This window comes from Terrapene carolina, unplaced genomic scaffold (assembly GCF_002925995.2).
Source record: "Terrapene carolina triunguis isolate 2854851 unplaced genomic scaffold, T_m_triunguis-2.0 Scaffold131, whole genome shotgun sequence".
Taxonomy (NCBI): domain Eukaryota; kingdom Metazoa; phylum Chordata; order Testudines; family Emydidae; genus Terrapene; species Terrapene triunguis.
This window is the reverse complement of record NW_020664482.1, coordinates 29,679,609-29,702,564: the sequence shown is the minus strand read 5'-3', so window position 1 is coordinate 29,702,564 and position 22,956 is coordinate 29,679,609. Positions and strand designations below refer to the sequence as shown.

The 22,956-nt window shown below is 39.6% G+C and overlaps 1 protein-coding gene across 1 annotated transcript in view; it reads right to left on the bottom strand.

Annotated features, from left to right (window-relative positions):
- KLHL4 (kelch like family member 4) overlaps positions 1–22,373 on the bottom strand; it is a 90,835-nt gene extending 68,462 nt beyond the window's left edge. The window contains exon 1 of the mRNA XM_024195109.2: positions 21,897–22,373. Coding sequence (XP_024050877.2) covers positions 21,897–22,315 — 419 coding nt within the window. The 5' untranslated portion in view covers positions 22,316–22,373. The remainder of the gene's footprint in view (positions 1–21,896) is intronic.
- Between the last annotated feature and the right edge of the window lie 583 nt (positions 22,374–22,956).

Sequence of the window (22,956 nt, the reverse complement as noted above, 5' to 3'; positions counted from 1 at the left end):
ATTTTTAAGTGGCTGAACTGCTAACAGAAACCTGCAATATTTCATTAGTATCAACTTCCATAACAAAGGACCGAAGAGTAGCAAATATTGTACCTAGTTTTAAAAAAGAAACCAGAATGAAACTGAAATTATAAATCAGTGAGTCTTCCTTCAGTAATAAATAAATTGAATGACGTTATAATTTAAAAGTAGAATTATAAAACACCCAATGAAGATAACTGGAACAAACCAGCAGAACTTCTGCAAAAGAAAACAAGTGCCTCTTTAGTAGATTTTATTTGAGCATTTCAACAATAAAAATAGTGATTCAAAGACAACCTGCTGAAGTTGCTAATGTGGTGCCCAGGGCTGTGGTATAAAGGCCATGCTCTAGCTCTCTGTAGGCAGATTACTCCTTAATTTTGCACGCAAGTTTTCTTTCACCTTCCTCTGAAACATCTGGTACTGGTCTGAACCTGTATGCCAATGTCTATGTTCCTACTGGTTGTTAGTGTAGGCCAGTTGTTCTCAACCTATTTACCATTGTGGGCTGCATATGCAGCTTTCTGTGTGTTATGTGGGCCACATTCAGGACCGGCTCCAGGCACCAGCCAAGGAAGCAGGTGCTTGGGGTGGCCAACGGGAAGGGGTGACACGTCCGGGTCTTCGGCGGCAATTCGGCGGTGGGTCCCTCAGTCCCTCTCAGAGGGAAGGACCCCCCGCCGAATTATGCCTGAAGCAGTGAGGCAGAGCTGCCGCCGAACTGCCGCCGAAGTTCGCAACTTTATCTTTTTTTTTTCTTTCTTAATTTTGCTTCACCGCTTGGGGCGGCAAAGAAGCTGGAGCCGGCCCTGGCCACATTAACACAATATATGTACTACCTACATGGCTCTGGGGATGTCAGATGGGCCATAGCTGTGTGCTGATTGGGCTGCAGGTTGAGAACCACTGGTGTACGCCATATTAAGTAACTGTACTCCCAACTTTTACCAAAACATTGTTATTCCAAAACTGATGTAACTTTTTTAGGGTAGGTCCACCATTTCCTATACACTATCCCCTGTTTAAACGCAGACATGCTTTTGAACATAGTCTACTGGAGAAAATTCAACGTAAAGTGCTGATGTAAGAAATGGACAGGCAAAGTTGAAACAATATTTATATTTTATTGGGTCAGGACCTTTTTTTCCTGTTGCTTTCCTTTTTATCTTGTGAGTTTTCTACAGACCACTGAAAGCTATGGCAATCCTTTCCTGCTTTGTACCAGCAATACTTACATTGAAAAGTTAGCTTTAAGTATATCATAACACTCAGGACAGGAGTATTTTATTTTAAGGATCTGCTTATGCAGGACAACACAAAAAATCCTGATAAATGTGATGGGCTGATTACAAAAGAAACAAGTAACAAACAATACAAATATTTTGCCATTCATACTTGTAGCACTTTTAACCTCTTTTAAATACATGATATGACTTCCATATTAAAAGATGACACACAGGAAAATCAGATCAATGATCACCATCAATTTGGTTTATGAAATGTCACAGTAGTAACCAGCAGGAATGAAATAATGGCTTTTTCCTCTAATTGTCTCACATGTGGCACATAACAGAGGATATTTTATTAACCATACAGAACTATGTTTGATTCAAGAGATCATCCTGTATATATGTACAGATGAAGCATCAATGTGGTGTTTTGCCAAAAAAAAAAAAAAAAACCTGGGAGAGATGTCAACATGGTTTCTGTAAAGGGAAATCATGTCTTACTAATCTATTACAGTTTTTTTGAAGGGGTCTGTACTTAGATTTCCAGAAAGCCTTTGACAAGGTCCCTCACCAAAGGCTCTTATGTAAATTAAGTTGTCATGGGATAAGAGGAAAGATTCCTTCATTGATTGAAAACTGGTTAAAAGACAGGGAACAAAGGGTAGGAATAAATGGTAAATTTTCAGAATGGAGAGGGGTAACTAGTGGTGTTCCCCAAGGGTCAGTCCTAGGACCAATCCTATTCAACTTATTCATAAATGGTCTGGAGAAAGGGGTAAAAAGTGAGGTGGCAAAGTTTGCAGACAATACGAAACTGCTCAAGGTAGTTAAGACCAAAGCAGACTGTGAAGAATTTCAAAAAGATCTCACAAAACTAAGTGATTGGGCAACAAAATGGCAAATGAAATTTAATGTGGATAAATGTAAAGTAATGCACATTGGAAAAAATAACCCCAACTATACATACAATATGATGGGGGCTAATTTAGCTACAACTAATCAGGAAAGAGATCTTGGAGTCATTGTGGATAGTTCTCTGAAGACGTCTATGCAGTGTGCAGCGGCAGTCAAAGAAAGCAAACAGGATGTTAGGAATCATTAAAAAAGGGATAGAGAATAAGATGGAGAATATCTTATTGCCCTTATATAAATCCATGGTATGCCCACACCTTGAATACTGTGTACAGATGTGGTCTCCTCATCTCAAAAAAGATATACTGGCATTAGAAAAGGTTCAGAGAAGGGCAACTAAAATGATTAGGGGGTTGGAACAGGTCCCATAGGAGGAGAGATTAAAGAGACTAGGACTTTTCAGTTTGGAAAAGAGGCGACTAAGGGGGGGGATATGATAGAGATATATAAAATCATGAGTGGTGTGGAGAAAGGGAATAAGGAAAATTATTTACTTGTTCCCATAATATAAGAACTAGGGGCAACCAAATGAAGTTAATGGGCAGCAGGTTTAAAACAAATAAAAGGAAGTTCTTCACACAGCGCACAGCAACCTGTGGAACTCCTTGCCTGAGGAGGTTGTGAAGGCTAGGACTATAACAGGGTTTAAAAGAGAACTAGATAAATTCATGGAGGTTAAGTCCATTAATGGCTATTAGCTAGGATGGGTAAGAAATGGTGTCCCTAGCCTCTGTTTGTCAGAGGGTGGAGATGGATGGCAGGAGAGAGATCACTTGATCATTACCTGTTAGGTTCACTCCCTCTGGGGCACCTGGCATTGGCCACTGTCGGCAGACAGGATACTGGGTTGGATGGACCTTTGGTCTGACCCAGTATGGCCGTTCTTATGTTATGTTCTTATACTTTGTGCAGTACAAATAGGAGCTTTATATCTGACAAATGAATACTCTTGAATTATTAAACAGGTTGCACAGTTGTTTCAGACCTTACTTCACGTTTGTTGCCGGTTGTGTTAAATTCAGTTTTGAATGCACTGTAACACTAACTAAAGCAGTGTAATGAAGCCTTAATTTAAACAAAGCTAACTAGTAACTGAACTAGATAGTGATTTGCTCATAAGGATAAATGGAGAGCATGTGCCTGAGCGCTATTGCTTAGAGGACTCACATGAAAGCTTCATACGGAGCATCTTTATTTGTATATTTTAACAGAAATGTGATCTAAAGCCATTAGTTTTCCTTCAAGATTCATGTAGGTATGGTTAAATGTATGAAAAAGAAAGAAAAAAGAAAAAAAACTCCCCGGCAGTCTTATGGTGGTTGTTTTGTTGTGTTTTTTCCCCCTGCCCTCCATAACCTTCCCTGTCTAGAGGGACTGTTATCACAAGCTGAGACTTTGCCTGGTCGAGCAACAATAACTGCCTGGGTTACTACAATAGGAAACTGGGGAAATTGCTATTGCCAAATGTAAGGATTTACTGTACAAAATACTGAAGTAGACATATGGCAGGATATTTTTTAGTAGAGTAGATAAAAAGATTGAATGTTTCTGACAAGGTACAACACAAAGCGGTGTGTGTTTGTGTGTCAGATTTAAAATTCTTCGTACTGCTTTGGTTTAATATTTACATCAGTTTTGAATTATAAGAAGGTGTCAGAGCTGAAGAGCAGGGAAACCAGCAGAAAATTCTCAATCTCAGAATTATTGGTGCACCGGAAAAGATAGAATCTGATGACTTGGGAATAATTTGTGTGGAATGGCTGATGTCTGCTTCATAACTAAATGGTGCCTTTCACTACAGCAACTAGATTGCCTCATAGCAAGAATCAATTTCCCCCTTCCTCCCCAATCCAGCCTCAAGCTGTTCTGGTAGTTCTGAGACTTTACAGCTGCACAACTATGCGTCTCTTTCTTTCTCCACCTGTTATCCAATGATATTTTAATGAACGGCATTGTCCACAAATAAACAACAATTTGTCCAGTTTCTACATTACATAGCACTACTTAAGTGAGTTTTGTTGTCATCATTATAAATTGTAGTTCCAATCTAATATATACATCATCACAATTTTTATTTTAGTGACACTCGTCTCATTTCATTTCTTTATCGGTAAAGAACTTTTTGTTATGTTATAGATTTAACTAACAAACAACAACTCTAGAGTTTATGAGCAATTTGTCAATGCAGGTAACTGCCCATCATGGAATTTATCAGATTATGGATTAACATGACAGTCTTAGATGCACTTTATTATATTATTATTGAAGGTAAAGATAGGAGCTTTTTTGTTGTCTCAGAACACAAATCATTTCTAGCTGTTCTCTGAACCCTGTCTATTCTTTCAACATCCATTATAATGTCTGGACACCAGAGGTGGATTTATTTCCACTGTACTGGACACTGTACAAACATGCAAAGATAAGATCACTACCCCCAATATTTTATAATCTAAAATGCAGAACCTGTATGGATCAGATTTTAAGAAACTCTGAGTGAACACTTTTGCTGTGAAAACTCAGAACTGCAGCCTGATATTTTAAAAAAATTGCATTTAAAGTTAAGCTTGTGTCCCAGAAGCAAGAAAATCACAATGAATGTGGCAAATGAGACAAAATACAAGAGAGATACCCTGCAAATACAGGACATGGGTAAAATATAATTAATCAGATACATATTCAAACAATAAATATTTAAGAATATATAATTCATATATAAATTCATATGAGAATCTCTCTCTCTCTCTCTCTCTCTCTCTCTCTCTCTCTCTCTCTATATATATATATATATATATATAATTCCTAATATTCCAGTGCAATCTAAAATGATAACATACACAGAGCCTGCTGAGCATCTGTGCTAAATTCATATTGTGTTTAAAAAAAAAAAAAGGTTTCCCTGGCAACACACACCATATGAAAGATCTGAGAATAGCTGTTCTTCCACACTTAAGATTTCTTACCTTTCAGTGGTTCACACATCAGTTTTCATTTACATCCAGGTATGTATTGCCCAATTCTGAAAGGTGCTGAATTTCCACACCTTTCATTAAAATCAACATGCATTGAAAATACTCAGCACTTTGCAAGATTGGCATCCTCTGCTCTTAACTTCTAACTTGTAAGGGGGACTGAAGCATAGCAAATGTTGACAGTCCGTGCCCTCTTTCTCTGATGAAAACACTCCAATTTTGCCACTGTCTGTTACATTTTCTCTTGCAATACAATGATCTAAACAGTAGTAACAGTAAAATAGTGTAGCTGAGATTTTTGTGCCAGATAATGTCATGGGAAAAATGAGCTTTGAAGCAAAGTGGTACATTGCATCAACATAATTTATTAATTAATATTATTAAAAATGCTTTGCTCCTGTATAGCATCTTTCATGCAAAAATCATGGGTTTTGCAAACACTGATTAAGCTTTACATTGTCCTTGAAAGGTAGGTAATTGATACTTACCTTTAACATGGGTAAACTGAGGCATGGATAACTTGGATTATTTGCTCAAGTTTATAGAGCAGGTCAACAAGAAAACTTGGAATAGACCATAACAGTTTTGATTTTAAGACCCAAATGCACATAGTCAAAAGGCATGGGATCCACAAAGGTACATACTCTCACTCTCTCTCATGCTTCTTTATGGCCTAAATATATATTTAAATACAAATGCCACAATTAGGAACTGACCAGTTTACCACACACCTCATTTGGAACCAGAAGTACAAATTAAGGCAGCAGCAGAGACAAAGGAAAAAAAGCTAATACAGTACAGTACTGTGTTAAATGTAAACTACACCTCTACCCCGATATAACGCGACCCGATATAACATGAATTCTGATATAACGCGGTAAAGCAGTGCTCCGGGGGTGAGGGGGAGGCTGCGCACTCCGGCAGATCAAAGCAAGTTCGATATAACGCAGTTTCACCTATAATGCGGTAAGATTTTTTGGCTCCCGAGGACAGCGTTATCTCGGGGTAGAGGTGTACTAAAAAAAATCAAGGGAAAGTAGCATTTTTCTTCTGCATAGTAAGGTTTCAAAGCTGTAAACTTTTGAAAGAACCATAAGGTTCAGAATTACGAACATTTCACAGTTATGAACAACCTCCATTTCCAAGGTGTTTGTAAATCTGAGGTTCTACTGTAGCTGTTGCGCCACAGAGAGCGATAAAGAGAAGGAAAGAATGACTGTGCAGTCCAATGGTTAGGGGACCCACCAGGGAGGTGGGAAAACCCAGGTCCAGTCTCTCTGCTCCAATCACTCATCTGTTAGTTATGCATTGTGGAGCAGCTGCAAGGGTAGAGACTGAAGAGCCCCCCAGCAGAATATCTCATGACTCAGGGGCTAGAGCACCTCTCCTGAGAGGTGGGAAACCCCTGTTTAAATCCTTTCTCTCGCTCTAGCAAGGCAGCCCTTCCATTCCCCCAATTCATTTCCTAAGTGTCTGGGTAGTCATAGCCAAGCACTTGAATGTGGGAATCAGGGTCCAGTTCCTTAAAGGAAAGTTAGGTGCCTAAATTGCTTGGAGGATATAGGCCTAGGTGTTGGTTAGTAATGAAAGGAAGCAAGAGGGAGCCTCAGTCACACCAACAGGAAACTATAACTAGGAGAAGAGAATCTTTAATAACTAACTAAATCCCACATAATTAAGGAGGGATCCATGAAGGGACTTAGGCATTGCAATGCCCAGCACCACAATGCCTAGAAAATCACAAGACCAACACTACAATTGACAAAAGCTGAGTTAGATTCCTAGGCTCTCTATACAATGAATAGGAGGGATAGGCACCTTAAATGCAATCCACAAAAGCCAGTATGCTAGGCGAGGAGCTGCCTAAGCTAACCAGTGGGAGATGTTGATGATGGGTATGTCCTAAACCCTGCCCCACTTGTGGAACTAGGCTCCTAAGTCCAGGCTGGAGGGAGGTGCCCACCTCTGCTAGCGATCCACAAACAGGAACCCATCTCCTAGACTCAGGTGGCTTAGGTGCCTAAGGCACATCTTGCGAGAATGAGTTAGGTGCCTGTCTCACTCCACACAAACAAGCCAGAGGAGGAGGAAGTGCTGGTGGGGCTCACCTTGTAACTTAGCCAAGTAGTTAGTATCAGGGGGTAGCCGTGTTAGTCTGTATCTACAAAAACTACAAGGAGTCTGGTGGCACCTTAAAGACTAACAGATTTATTTGGGCATAAGCTTTCGTGGGTAAAAACCTCACTTCTTCAGATGCAAGTAGTTAGAGCTCTCTCCAGACAGGTGGGGAGATGGCTGGTCAAATAATTTCTTCCCCTTTGGCAGAGAAGGGGGAATTGAGCCTGGGTCTCCCACATTCCAGGAGAGTGTGCTAACCACTGGGCTAAACTTTATAAGGTGACCACCACTTCTTCCAGCCAGATTTTGAATAGAATCTGATCTGGTAGGCAGCCTCTGAGTGTGCCTACTGAATCAGGCCCTGCACAAGAGGCAGCTGAATGCTTATCTTCCCCCAGTTCGTGAATCACTCTGGGGCTGAAGCAGGAGATAGGTGGAGCAAAGTTGGGACTCAGAGGCCTAAGTACCTTTGTGGATCTGAATCTTAGTATTTTCTGGTGATGCAGACTGCGTTAACAAGCTGAGGTATGTGTTTTGGTTGGCTGTCTATTTTTGGTGCTGGCCCATGTTTCCTAAGGTAAGAAATGGCAGATAATAAATTAGCTTTATTCTTTACATGATTCACCAGAGCACTTGTGTCAATACTTACAAGCTGCATCAGCCATTCAGGTCTGTTGACAATGTTACAAAGAAAAGTTAATGTAATATGGGACTTTATTAATTTTTCTGAAGGCTACCCCTTTAGAGAAAAATCATGGCCAGAAATTCACAGTTCCATTGGAGCTATGTTAGCAGAGGGCTGTGGAGGGCGAACCCCCTGCAGGGGCACAGGGCATTCTGGGAGTTCCTGGGATCCAGTAGGTTTGGAGTGACTTTTACACAGGAGTGAACCCCACCAGCTTGGCAGTATGTTACAGGAGAATCTTATCAAAGAAATCCCTTTCCATTGGTTGTCATGCAGGAGGGAATGATCTGCTTCTCATTTTCCAACATTACCCTTGGTTCTTGCCCTGCCTATCTAGCTACATTTGTTCCTGTTAAATTGTCTCTGCCTTAATTCTACCACTTTTGCCTCTCAGAAATTAAATTATGTAAAGGGGATTTTCCTTTGGTGCAGGGGCTGTAGGACAGTGTTACTCTTAACCTATGCTCAATGTTTGGTTAGCTGCTGCTTTTTACTAGCCTCATACTTAGTTCGCATCTCCACCCTATTCTCCTACTGTGACGTTATCTGATTAAAATATGACTATATAGATGATTGTTGCAACCCCTGTTACATATTTGCAACAAATCATGTACAAAATGTGGCATGTAAGATGTCTATGGAAAAGTTATGATTTGCTGAATATGATTATGCTATTTGTATGCATTATCATTTTTGTATTTGAAATCATGAGTATTGGCTCTATACCTATATTTCAAATGTTTGCTCCTGGGGTAATGCCCACAAGGTATTCAGCCTGCACATCTTGAAGGGACTATTCAAATTAATTGGCTCATCAAGGGACACTTAACTCACAATGGACCATGGGAGACACCTATCTACAGATAATGGACTTTCCTGCTATGACTAAGCGAAACTATGCAGGGACATGTGACTTGCCCATGTGACTCCAATCTCCCATCTTTTACCTGTAATTTTCCACTAGCTATGCTGAGGGCTTTGTTTGAAACAATGGGTTTCCCTCCACATAGCAGAAGCTATAAAAGGCCCTGGAAACACCTCCATTTTGCCTCTTTTCTGCTCCAGCCTCTATCCTCCTCTAGCCTCTGGACTATGAACTTATACTAATGGGAGCATTCTAACCAATGGACTGAGGACCTTCCACTGATTTGGAAGTAACTAGTGCCCTATTTAACCCCATGGGTTGCCCCAGGAAGTTATCTGGGCAACTACACAGACTTTGCTTGCTGCAATGCCAGACTTTGATCTCCGATCTCTGACTCCAGCCTGACTCTCACCCTGATTCCTGCCTCCTGATTCTAGCTTGGTAGTGCCTCTGACCAATAGTCTCTGATTCTAGCTTGATTCTAACTCTTGCCTCCTGATTCCAGCCTGGTGCTACCTCTTATCGACAACTCTGGCCTGACTCTGACCCTGATTCTTGCTTACAGGGTCTGGCTCTTGTGATTCTTCCTACCTCTGCTTAGCGACCTGGTATGCAGGCCTCAACCCAGCTGTGACCACTATGCCAGACTGCCTGCCTCCCAGACCTTTACATTCTACCACTACAGAAATAGAGGAGATAGAATTTGAGCCTTAGAACAAAATATAATTTAACTTTGTTGGTCAACATCCACACCTAGATGTGATTCACTAAGTGCCTAACCATATCTATGATTTCTGCCTCCATGAGGCAGAGCACTCAAGACTTGTATATTTCTTCTGTGCTCTTTGGAGATGCTCCAGAAAGACCCCTTCCCAACCCGACGGCTGACACACAACTCATATACTTTCAGTCAGCTCTGTCTCCTTCCTAGGGTGGAAGTGAAATGTAACACCTGGGGTTCTAGCAACATTAGGGAAGACTTCACCCCCAATAGTCTCTAACTCCTCCCCAATGAATTTTTTTTCTTTTCTTCTTTTGCTCACTCCACATTCCTAGTCTTTTCTCTCTCTTCCCAAGCAAGTTTAACTGGGTGTTGCTGAGCTTTGAAAGCTATAGCACAAGGAAGGGAAAGGGACAGGATCTGTAGAGGATTGCTCAAGTGGAGAGATAGGAAGAGTTTCCCTTCCATTCAAGTTGTTCATCAGATTCTGATCTCAAAACTTTAGGGCCCTATTCTGCACTTGGGCCAACCCTCATTAAGATTAGTCTGTTCAGTGTGGTCAATAGCTATATTGTCAGAAAGTGGGTACTGTGCCTCTTGCTGCCAAATAAGGCTAGGATTTGGCTCTATTTGGACAGTGGTTTTCCAATGTTAAAATTATTTTCTGTTTATATAATCTGAGATACTGTATAGAGAGGAAAAAATCACAAGAAACTGACATTTCCTTGAGTTCTGTCTGTGTGAGTATTCCTGCAAAGTGGAAAACCGCTCCTTGCAAATAACAGGTCATATGTTAAAAATGTACTTTCATCTCAGACTCACATGATGCACTTGTTTCATCAAAGTTTCTTGGGTTTTCCAGACCTTCGTTTGATAGCACTTAGTGGTTTTAGCAAAAAAAAGGCACATATTTCAGATGGCCTGGTTTTCTGTAGTGATTGCAAAGAATGGTTAGATATGTTAATACTTGTAGGTCAATGGTATTGTGCAAAATTACACAGGTTACCTTCTCATAACTTTTTTTAGAATTAGAGATTTTGGTCCCAGAGTTACTGATTTTGAGGAGGATATTTTAAAGTAATTGCAGACACATTCTGACAATTTTTTATAGTGATGCAAGTTAGCATGTCTATTTTAATGAAGTGGCAGCACATTACCTTGAGGTGTAGAACATCTGAATTCAAGAACAGATTTGAGTCTTATACTTGTTTTTGTATATGTATACTAATTGTTGCATTTATACACCCACTGGCAGTCAATACATAAGTAAAAAGCAACAGAGGGTCCTGTGGCACCTTTAAGACTAACAGAAGTATTGGAGCATAAGCTTTCGTGGGTGAATGCCCACTTCATCAGACGCAAGTCATAAGTACATAAGTAGTACACATCTTTCTTTGAAGTTTACCCATCTCATGGTATGAGTATTATGCTCCTAATGTCAATGGAATTATCAATCAGAAATAAAGACTGGTGGAGTCTCCTCCTTTATTTCCTTTTTCCTCTTCCTTGAGCAATTGAAAACATTCACTTAAAGGAATATATAAAATTCCAATTAAGGATTTCTAATACCAGCCTATTAAAACTAATCTGTTAATTAGTGAGCCATGTTCATGGGGTCATGTAAATTGTTCAGTGTACAAATTCTTTTGAGAGGCTTAGCCAATTGGAGGAGTATGACTGTCTTTGCTTGAACATCCTTTTGTATATGGTACATGGAGAATACTGAAGGCAGTTATGTGGCTAAAACACAGTGCATCACTCTGAAAGCGTACCCTGTTATGTATGACACAAGCACAACAACACTGGAGACTCAAGTGAACAGTCTATTTGTAGAGGCAAGCGTTGAAAACTTATAAGAAAAGGTAAATACTAATTCAAAAAAAGGAAGCTTGAAAATCGTGGTGTCAAATTTACCATAATAGTAGGTTTGTCATTCAGTGCTATAGATTTCCAGAAATCTCCAGAATAATTCTGACCACACACTTCTTCTAATACTTACTTTAATTTCATTTTTATTCTCAGTTTATAAAATTTCACCAATGCATTTTTCTTTACTTATTTATATTTGCACATAATTTTTAGCAAAAATATCTTATCTCGGTAAGGGAACTTAATATTAAGAACTTTTTCACAGTTCTCGGGGGGAGGGGGGGGAAGGGGAGAGAGAGAGAGAGAGAAAGGGCTAGATCATGGCCATTCATGTGTATCAAAGCAAGGGTTACTAGAGTGTATATGTAGGGCCCTACCAAATTCACGGCTGTGAAAAACGCATCATGGATCATGACATCTGGTCTCCCCCGTGGAATATGGTCTTTTTTGTACTTTTACCCTGACCAGCATTTCTCAAACTGGGGTCCTGACCCAAAAGGGGGTTGCGGGGGGGTGGGGAGAATCATGGTATTGCCACCATTATTTCAGAGCTGGGCAGCCAGAGGACGGCAGCTGCTGGCTGAGGGCCCAGCTCTGAAGGCAGCAGTGCAGAAGTAAGGGTGGCAATACCATACTATGCCATCCTTACTGCTGTTGGCACCAGCGCTGCCTTCAGAGCTGGGCTCCTGGCCAGCAGCTGCTGCTCTCCGGCCGCCCAAATTTGCAGGCAGCGCCGCTGCCAGCAGAAGGGTGGCAATACTGCAATCCCCCTACAATAACCTTATGACTCCCCCCCCCAACTCCCTTTTGGGTCAGGACCCCTACAGCTACAACACTGTGAAATTTTAGATTTATGCCAATGATCCGTACCATTGCTCTGAGATCAGGAAGGGAAGCTAGCTCTGCACAGTCCCTATTTCCCACCTCCCAATGCAGCTCCCTTCCACACTTGCAGAATGAAACATTTTGTCTTCTTGTTCTGAAATGACTTTGATTTTGTGAAAATGAAATGTTTTGACCCAAAATGATTTCCCCCCCGAATATTCCTTTACAGAGAATTTCTAAATTTGGGGGGTTGTTTGTTTGGAATGAAGCCACATTTTGAAATCTTAAAATCCTTTTTGAAAAGGAACTTCCATCTTCTGCAAACTCTATAATTTTTCTCCAATATAATAGTTAGACCTTTGGTATAGTTTAGAGTTTCCTTTTTCACTTAGAAATAATGAAAGCATTGTGTTCAGAATCTTAAGCCTTCCATTTTATTTATGCTGTTTTCCAAACCTCTTCCTCTGTCTTGAATGACTGTAACATGTAGCTTGCCTCACATCCAGTAAACGCTTTTAAAATCAGTTTTCAGCTCTTGATGAAGATCAGAGGCAAACTATTTCTTGTCCAGCCACATTTTTAGCATTCTTTATTACATTAGTGAGTATGTCAAATAGTGTTGAAAGGTTTCCTTTACAACACTAGAAGTTCAGAGAAAGCATGGGATAAAATAAAACAGCTAATGGCTTCATTTAAAAATAAAGGTTGCTGCTGGATGAGATTAGCAATAGTAGTTTCTAAACTTTGCCTGAAGCATCAGGAAATTGTCTTACAAGTCTGACTCTTTACTCTTGGCAGGGAACTAGTCTCCTGATGAAGCATATTGAACACAGTAGTTGTCCACCTGTACTAATAAATATATCATGGTCTATCCATGTTCTAGTTAAGGTTGGAAAGTGAGTGCCTTGTCATTTTTATTCTTCTCACATTCTGAATTGGGACAGTTACTGAGTAGCCTGCTCAAATAACTAAAATAATGACATTTTACAGAACAATACTGTCTTAATTCCTGAGTGCTGTATTCAATTAATTCATCAATTTTTCTTTTTATTTATTATCAAGCATTATTAACCAGTCTAGAAGTTTAAGTTGAATACTCAGAGTTGTATTCTCAGTAAAGAGGATTTTTTTGGCCTGAATATGCTCAGTTTAAAAAAATAAAATCATATGTTCTCTTTTCAAAGAAATTATCAACTCTCATCCTTTTTGATAGGAACTGATCTTTTGCTCCTGAGAAATTAAAATGACATCATGTGTCACTGAATGTGTGTTGCAAAATGTAGATGGCCATGATGAGTGTGTAGTGTGAAAGCATCCCCAAAAGGGTCCTTTATTAATAAGAAATGTGCCACTGGCAAATGCCACATTAACTAAGACAGAATGATATTACTCTGAACTGGCAATTAGGACCAGAGAACTCTCATTGATTCATTTTCCATTGTTTAATATTCTACACTCTCCCAACCTGTTGGGATATTGCAACAATCAAATGGATAATTCTTTCATGATGTTCCTACCTGAAAAATGTCAGCTGAGGCTTTTATCTGATAATATCAGATATTTACTCAAAAAAGAAAGAGAACTGTAGTGCTTGTCTACCATACTCACCTCCAGTGTGCCCCCTTGTGTCAGGGTGTGATTTTGCAGGTATTTTTGTCTCTGGTGCCCCCTGCAATTCATCTTTCTTTGTGCACCACTCAGTCCTCTAGCTGAGAAGTTGCTAAACTAACCCCCTTCTGGGGCAACAGATGTCCCAGTACAGTCTAAAGTCCTGAAGAGAATCAACCTCTCTTCTGGGTCTGGTGCTTAACCCCTTTCTTGGGGTTCCATTGCCTCTCTCCAGCTCTGGTATGAAGCTTCTTAGAACTTACAGCCTTCAACAGCCTCTGGCACTTCAGCCTTTCATAGGATCTTGTCTGCTCCCTGTGGCTTCTCTGATCAGAGAGAATTTTCGTGCCTTTTCTGGGGCCTCCGTGTCCACTAAGTTATCACCCAATACCTTCCAGTCCCACACCCTGTGGTTGAGATATAACTAATTAAGTAATCTATTGCATCCATTTCATAATTAACCTCTTTCCAGCCTGTGATTGTTTTTATCCCATCACACGTTACCTCCTCCTCCTCCTTTAAACAGTACCCATTGGGGGTACTCTTTGGAGGTTACTGTGCTGGTCCAAATTCCTGTTCTAGTTCTTCCTTTAGTTCATGCACCCACATAACCCATAGGTCTTTTTTTCTTGCAGACTCTTTTGATAGTATTCCTCCAGCTGTTCTTTGTCTTGTGACTTTTTGTATGGCCTGATCAGCAGTCAACAATCTGTGTACCCTGAGCTTTCCCCTCATCCTTTTCTGGTATCTCCCCAAGTTGAGAATCCGGTTTTGTGGCTAGTGCAGCCTCCTCTGTCTTCTCACTGAGGGCATACTTTTCCCAGAGGTCTACCCAATTTCCTTCTTTTTCAAGTCCACAGGTGCTTGTTCTTGGGTTGAAGGGTCCAAATTATTTTGCTACCCACAACATATCCAGCCCCTCTTTGAACAGTTGATATATGGTCCAGCTCCATCTTGGTTTGGATCAGTTCCTGTTCCTATTTCTCTTCTTCCATCATAACCTTCTGCCAGGAGGCCTTCGCTTCCTCCACCTCTCACCTCACCTCTTGTAATTGCATGGCCAGGCATTAAACATGCTTTAAAGCTTCCTGATTGTCCTTTCAACATCTCTTGCATAAGCTGTCTGGTCTATTAATTGCACCTCCAGGCTTTGGAGACAACTTAAAACCTCATCTTTGACTCTTTCAGCATCTGCCAAGCCTGTCTGGTGTGTCTGATTACTTCCAGCCTATTCAGCAAGATTAACCAGCCCTAAGCCTAGGTTCCTGGGCCAGCATTATCTTGTCATCTATCAGCTCAGTGATATCTTGTGTTGTATGAGGGTCATGAAACACCACTAGTTTTGGCCAATAATCACAGACCAGGAGAGGTTCCTTTCCACCCCAACCCTCAGCTGGCCCTGCTGATCTCATACTTCAATGTCCACCTCCACAATCAGGTACATGTGAATCTCAACATGCATACAGGAAATGTGTACCAGCAAGTGTCCACCTTTATTATTGTTGCCTTGGATTAACCAGCAGTCAGAGTCGTATTCCGTTAGTCTAGAGGATTTTATTACAGGTTCCCTAATCTAATGGCTTATGGTAGGGTTCAGCCCTATTATGGGAACCTCCCAGTCCACAAACAAGGCTATAATAGCATGCCAGGTAACTGCATTCCATATGAGGGCAGTTTCTTTTTATATAGCCATACTGGCTATTGCAAAAACAGACCATAGGATGTTCTTGATTGCTGCCTGATGGTCCGTAATGGGTTTATGGGAACTTCTGAGGTGTTGCTAGCTCCTCTTGTCCCTGGGACTTAGAACTGTCTAGAAATTTTTCTCCTCGTGTGTTGCCTTTGCCCTCTGGGGCTTGGGGTTCCCCTTCATCCCTCCTCTCTCGGCCTTTAGTTTTGCCCATCTCTTGGGCTGTTCAATGACCTCAGCGTCTAGATAGGCCTCTTTCATCTCTATAACCTCTCTGGTGGAGCAAGGCCAAAACCTTTGGACCCAACTTTGGGATCCAGCAGGCAAGACTCATTAAAACTGTTCTAAAATTATTCACTCAGATACTTTATCCAATGAGTTCCTATCAGGATGCAACCACCATGTCATCAAGTCAATAGGCATTGTCCTTTGGGAAAGGCTCTGCTCTCAAGTGGTCTAAGATAGCCTTCTTCACACATAACACAGCCAAGGTGTCCATGAAGTTATCACCTAATGAATCCTATCCCACACTCTGTGGCTGAGATGCATTTCAACAGGTACATCCATTGCACCTGTGCTATAATTAACTTTCCCTTTCCATTCTGTGATGGGGTTCACCCCCTCCTGAGTAGCTATGAGAGAGATACCCCCACTGTAATAGATAATATATAGTCTACTGCCCTACAGTATAGATAGATGTCTATCAGGGAGAGTGAAGAATAAGATTTGTAATAAAGTTTCTCTGTGTGGATGGCACACGTAGCTGACATTTAAATGAGTTTTCAGTCTTAAACAAGAAATCTACTACACATTTCTTATAAGATACTTCAGACTATCCTCTCAACATTTCCTCAAGTGGAATCTCAGAAACTTCAAAATCTTTCAAAATGAATTACCAGACATAACTGAAAATTGTAAATGGAAACTACAGAAAAAACATTGCCTCGATGGAGAAAGGAGTCCTACTGAATATATACTTCACCATACTATACACCAGTACTAAGACTTTCAAAACCACCTTACAATTTAGAGGGAAAATTCCTACTGAAATTAATGGGAGTTGTACATCTAAATTTCCAAGGCTGAGATTTTTCAAAAGCCCCATACCTGGACAGTGTTCACATTTACCCATAGGTAACACATAGTGATATCATAGACACCACAGTTCTCTCTCTTCTGAAAAATGGAAATAGCTGTGGTATCTTGCATACCACAGTTAATTCTAATTCTCATATACTGTACAATAACCTGGATGAACATAGTGTTAAACAATACACAGGTGGTGTTGTATTTCCTGGAATAATACATCTCTGCTTTTGTAGATACTGTATGCTTCCACAGATCCAGATACATAGTCACATCTATCAGGCATCAATTCCAGATTAATGTTTTCATAAAAAATATAGCTAACAGATATTTAATATCCAGGTTATATATTGGTTTGATGTGGGAAGTTGCCTACAAAATATTATCTGGAATTTATTTGTTTAGTCAATTTTTTGGTTTTCTACAGGGATCACTCTTCGATAGTCTATTTTGTTAATTTTAATCTATCTTCCAATTAGTGTGTAATCTAAGCAGCCTTTGCATTTTCCCTTCTCTAGTCACCCTTCTGGTGTACTGTTATGTATGTATGTATATTTTTCCCCTCAAAAACATGATTCTATAATGTAAGTAGCCTCCATTTATCAGACTTTCACTTCTGCATTTTATCTCTGTCCATATCTGACATTAGAACTACATCTCTGTTAAAATCTGTTAGTGCCCTTCCCCTTAATTTTGCCAAATTGAAATAAGACTGTCCATATAGGATCTGATGCCAGAATAGATCTTTATTTTTAAAGTGTAAGGAAAATTTTACCATGTATTTTAGAGATGCTAACCTTTTTAAAAATCAGGTATTATCTTCTCAGCTTTTTGGAAAGCTCCCTAGTGTTTTTGGCTTATAGTGTCTCAAAAACAGCTTGGCCTAAAAATACCAAGCATTTTATTGTATTTGTCTGCTTGAAGACAGGTGCCTCCATGTACTTTGAAAGAGTTTGCTTATTTCATAAATTAGGGTTCCTGAGGTTGAGAAATGCCAATTATCAGCTGTTGTAGATATATCTATATAGGTTTGGAAGTATATTTATCTACATGACACAAAGGTGTCTCTTCAGCCCAGAACATTCCAAAAAAGGGAATGGAAAAGAAATTCTGTATGTGTCCAAATGTTCCCTTGGGACTTCCTTTGATATCTCTGGCGTCACTGCCATCTCTCTCTCAGGGCTTGCCTGCCTCAAGGAATTGTGGTCTTTCTGAGGCCCAGGGCTGAAGTTTATTACTGTCTTCTGTAGGCACAGACCTTTACAGCTAGAAGACAGATGAGTCCTTAGGAAAAGATGAAAGCTTCAAACACCCTGGCCAGATCTTCAGGTTTGAGTCCATTTGTTTTTTGCAGGAAATTTTCACCTAGATTCCATAAGAGGTGGTTTCAGAAGTTTACGCAATAGTTACCAGAAGAATACCTCTGGTTCATGACAGTCTGCCAGCATGTCTGAGATAGCAGTAGTATTCACCAGGGCCTTAATTTAAAGCCCAGTGAAGTCCCTGGAAAGGCTTCCACTGACTTTCAATCAAGCTGCAAGTGCTTGGTGGTGTTTACAGTTTATCGGCATCATACCATCTTCCAGGTATATCTATATGATTGGCCACAATCCCCAATATTGCACTGGAGAAGTTCATACCTGTCACGGACTTGATTCCTCTTCAAAGAACTCTGTGAGTAAATACAAGATCTACCTTGGCACCAACTCAGGTTTTAACTAATATAAGAGCCACCCTAAATTCGAACCAAGTACAGATCTCATCCAGACAGTGGACACAATAGAAGGCCAGTGAGATTTTTATCTGTCATTGCTAGGCTTGATGGCTGACTGCACCTTTATTGTCCCTTCTACAAATTTGCAGATGCAACTCTAACAAGTATAATTGAAATCAGTATGCAAACCAAGTGTTGATAGCTTGGACATTATAGTGTTTCTCCGTTAGCAGATCAAAGACCCTCTACTAGGACACTGCCAGAAGATATCTTGAAGGGAATGTTCTCTGAGCTTGTTCCTCTGATAATGAAAGACACAAATGTTGCCAGTCCAGGTTGGAGACCACATCTTGGACCTTTTATTAATCATGGTCTTGGGAGAGCTAAGGAGTCCAGGCTCTAAATAAATTTGTTGGAATTGAGCCACTCGACTGGTTCTCAAATATGGACATGGCAGAATAGTTTCTTGGAGCTTTTTTGCTCTCTCCAGAAATGATCCATTGAGTTTTCTTCTGAGTCAGGAACTCTTGTTCCAGGAGAAAAACATAGAGATGCATCTGGATTTCAGGTACTTTCCTCTGATGACATGGCTGCTGGATTTCTAAAACAAGATGTCTTTTTTTTTTCTTAGACCAAGACAATCATATTAAAGTCTCAAAACCTATCCATTAGGAAGAGTTACACTGTCAAATGGAAGTGGTTTCAAAAGTCTGTTTATGGTAAAGGTTTTGACCTGGTTTCCTGTCCTTTCCCATTTATCATAGGGTTCTTACTGACTCTGGTATGGTCAAAGTAACCCTTAGAACTCCTCCCCTCTTCTTTAGAGTCAGAAGCCCTATTTGTAGCTGGAATCTAGAGAGGAGCAGAGGGATGGTTAGAGAAATCATGGTACTTACACTTTCTGTGTTTTGAATACTGGGATTGTGCATACCTCCTGATTGCTACCTACTATAGTGTAGTGATTCCATGGCTATAGTATAGTGATTCCAGGTGCACACTTAAAGAGTATGGCAGCAAGACACTTCTGTGGAGGCATTACACTCCTAGAACAGGAGATATGGTTGATAACGCCTTTTGTATGGATTCAGGCGCGGATGTGAAATTTAGAGTGTATGGCTGTGGTAATCTGCCATAGCTTTAACAGTGTAGTAAGATGTATTAAGCAGATCCAGAAAACTGAGTGGGACTGATATTTCAGAAGTCCTGAGCATTGGTGGTTCCCAGTGACTCCAGTTAAAATCATGGCTTCCTAACATCTCTGGGGAAAAATCAGGCCCTGTGTGGTTTAAGATGACTGCTTTCATAGGTAACTGAACAGCTAGAGCATTAAAGAGCAGAAAATGTATGTGTCAGTTTATGACAGCAAGAACGTCTATTGGTAACATAGTAAAGACTTTGTCTTTGTATTTGTTATGAACTGTAGTGCACCTAGTATTTAACGTCTACTCTTGCAATGACAATGTGAATTGGTGTGTGTGGTTTGTGTATAGTGTTGTATGGCATGGAAATAACATGCGGGGGGAGGGGGGTTTGATGATGGAAATTGAGATATGGGAGCTAAAGTAAGATTGCTTGTATGTATTAAAACTTCTGTTAAGTTATTCCTCCCCCCTTGAAGTTAGATTTTATATTTTCAAGTTTAACTGGCTTTTTAAAAATATAAAACAAAGCAGAATCTTTTCTTAATATTTCTGTGGAAAAAACAGTAGCTTGAATAGCTGTATTATTTCATAAGAGGCTTATATTTGTAAAAAATTGATAATCTCAGTATAAAATTTTTCCAAGAGACTGTAAAAGGAGAAGAGTCAAGAGAGATTTGTTTTCGCTGTGTGCACATACTAACATATGCTGTATGTTTATATATAGGGTTTTTTTAAAGAAAGAAGTAGACTTTAGTAGTTTTATAGATTCTTGAAATGACTCATTGGCTGAAATGTTAGGTCACAGAATTTTGTCACATTACGATAGAATGTTTATATACAAAAGGGTAAATATTGTGACTATATTGTTTTGAGAGACAGATCCTTAATAACTTCTCTAATTGAATTTGATCATTTGTTGTTTTTTTTCACTTCATAGGGACAGAATGTCAAAATGTATATTTTTTTGTAAATTTGATGGTCAGTAGTTTCACAAAAGTCAGTGGACACTTCTCTGATTCAATACATTTCTTGTTGGCAGTGTTTTCATTCGCACTTTCTCAGCAAATTTATACTTAGACTTAATTTTTAGGAAATTTTGACTGTTTTTTTTTCATAACAGTTCAAATATCTGGTATTATCTCAACAAGACATGTTCTGACCTTATATTTTAGATCTTTCATACCTCTTACAAATGATTGACCAAGTTAACCTGCATACACCTAATTTTATCTGATCTGATTGCATTTGAGAACTTCAGTGACTTGTTTATATACACTGTTCCCTATTTGATTTTGTTTTGTGATTAATTTGTATACTAAACACTGCCTGCTAGGATGCTACTTGAAATGAAGTTTCAAGCTAAGAAATTTCAGAATGCATCTTCTTTTGTACAGACCTATTTAAGGAATCACAGATGTCCTATATGCCAGATTTCACAATTTGAACAAATAACTGCTAAAAATACACAAACTGTCAACTGTGTCTTACTGCCAGAAACTGTCTATAAGTAAATTAGTTTTGCATTTTCGTTAGTGTAAAGATCCTCAATTTTCCTGGTAGAGTGATAGCAAACCCACAAAATACAACAAATAAATTGCCATGTTAAAATATACACTTGATTGGATCTAATTTTATGTGGTATTGTAAATAATGTTGGTATCAGCTTAGAAAAAATCAGCAAAAATAAAATAAGCATATTACATGTCACCCTCAGTCAAATGACTTGTATAAATATCTTAGCCCTCAATATTAACGTTTTAAAATAACTCATACCCTGAGCTTCCTGCATTAAGATCTCATAGCTGTAAGTAATATTTCATTACCTGAGCTTGCAGACAGTATTTAGTCTCTCACTGTAGCAAATTAGCTGTGAAGGTAATATGATTTGAAATGAACCTTTTCAAAGCCATGCCAAGTAGGTTCCTTTCCACATGGTTCAAGGTTAATTATATTTATCAAGAGGGCAGTAAAAAGGGGCAGTGAAGATGCTAACAGACTGGTGGCAACAACATAATGGGTGCGTCTCCAACATTTTACATTTCTCAAAGTTGCAGTTATTGATAAAATCAGAATGAGGACGGTGTTTTGTGATGGATCGTTTTTCATTGTTTTTATGCATAACAAATTAGGGCAACAAATCAACATGCTTTTTGGAGCTGCTATATGCAGTAACAAAGGAAACAGTGACAGATCTTATTCATTAGGAGCTAGATCTCAAAAATGAAAAATGCGAAGCATAAAATATATAAAAAATGCATGGCAAGGCTCAGGTTCATTTTGAACACTTTTTTGTTTATAAATATTCTTTATCAGTCACATCTGTATTTTACAGTGCAAGTTCAAGGAATGTAGAAGGCAACTCTAGTTAAAAACAAAGACATTATTTAGGAATAATTTGGATTGGAGTATAGCTTTCACAGGGCAGACATCTAAAACTCCTACCTCTCAGTGGATTCATCTGTATTTTCGTCTGTGATCATCTGCAACTCCTGTATATTTTTACTTGAATCTTCTTTGACACAATTTTCCTCTGTGCTTGCTTTGGGGATATCCTCATTTGCTCGCAGCTGTTCTATGAGGTTTTGTTGATGCCAGGTTTGAATAGATCGGTGGTGCACAGGGGTTGGACCTGGCACTGGTGCCAGTATATTGTGGTGAACAGGACTGTTGTTTTTCTTTAGCCCATTTCTGTCCCGAGAGTGGCTCTTCAACCTATTCTGAACCGGTGTCCCTCTATGCTCATATCCTTCCTGAAGGCAGCCTCCAGTGCCTGTGGAACCTTGAGAGGGGTGACTGAACCACCTCCAGCGTAGCCTTAGGATCTGTTTCACATCAAACTCTTTCTTTCCAGAAACTGACATTTTTGCAGGAAAAAAGAACAAAAGCCTATTCTTTTAGAAAGGAAATGGATTCTTTGTTATCTCTTGTGTTTCAGCACCTCTTCTTAAGAAAAGACAACAAAGGAACAAATACCAGTAGCCCTCTTTTTTTCTGACTAATATACTGCTAGCACTTCGAGCCGATGCTCAGCTGCTGTTAACTGTATAGGTGGGAATCCATACTGACAGGATGATGAGGTCAGACCTTAAACAAGTAAATCAGCTTAGCACAGGAAAGCAGCTACCATAACACTACCCAGCTGCTAAGCTTACATACAGCACTACAGCACAGAGCTCTCAGATATAACCTAGCCTCACATGATCCTAAGGGATCTTAGGCAGCAACTTAAGATGCAGAGAAGCACATACAAATAAAGTGGTAAGACCTTGTTTCCCATGAGGATTTGCATGAAGCCTGCTAATAAACAATACTGCATTTCACTACAAAATTATGAATGGTGAACTACTTATGTGGATTTTGCTAATGATTCACTGTGAAAGTATCCTGCAGCTCACATTTTCCTTAACAGGTTTACTACATTTATTGCAGTAGACCTCACTTTACTATGTGAAATATCTATAAATAACCTTAAGTGTTGAAGTGCTTACCTAAAAGAAAGTGA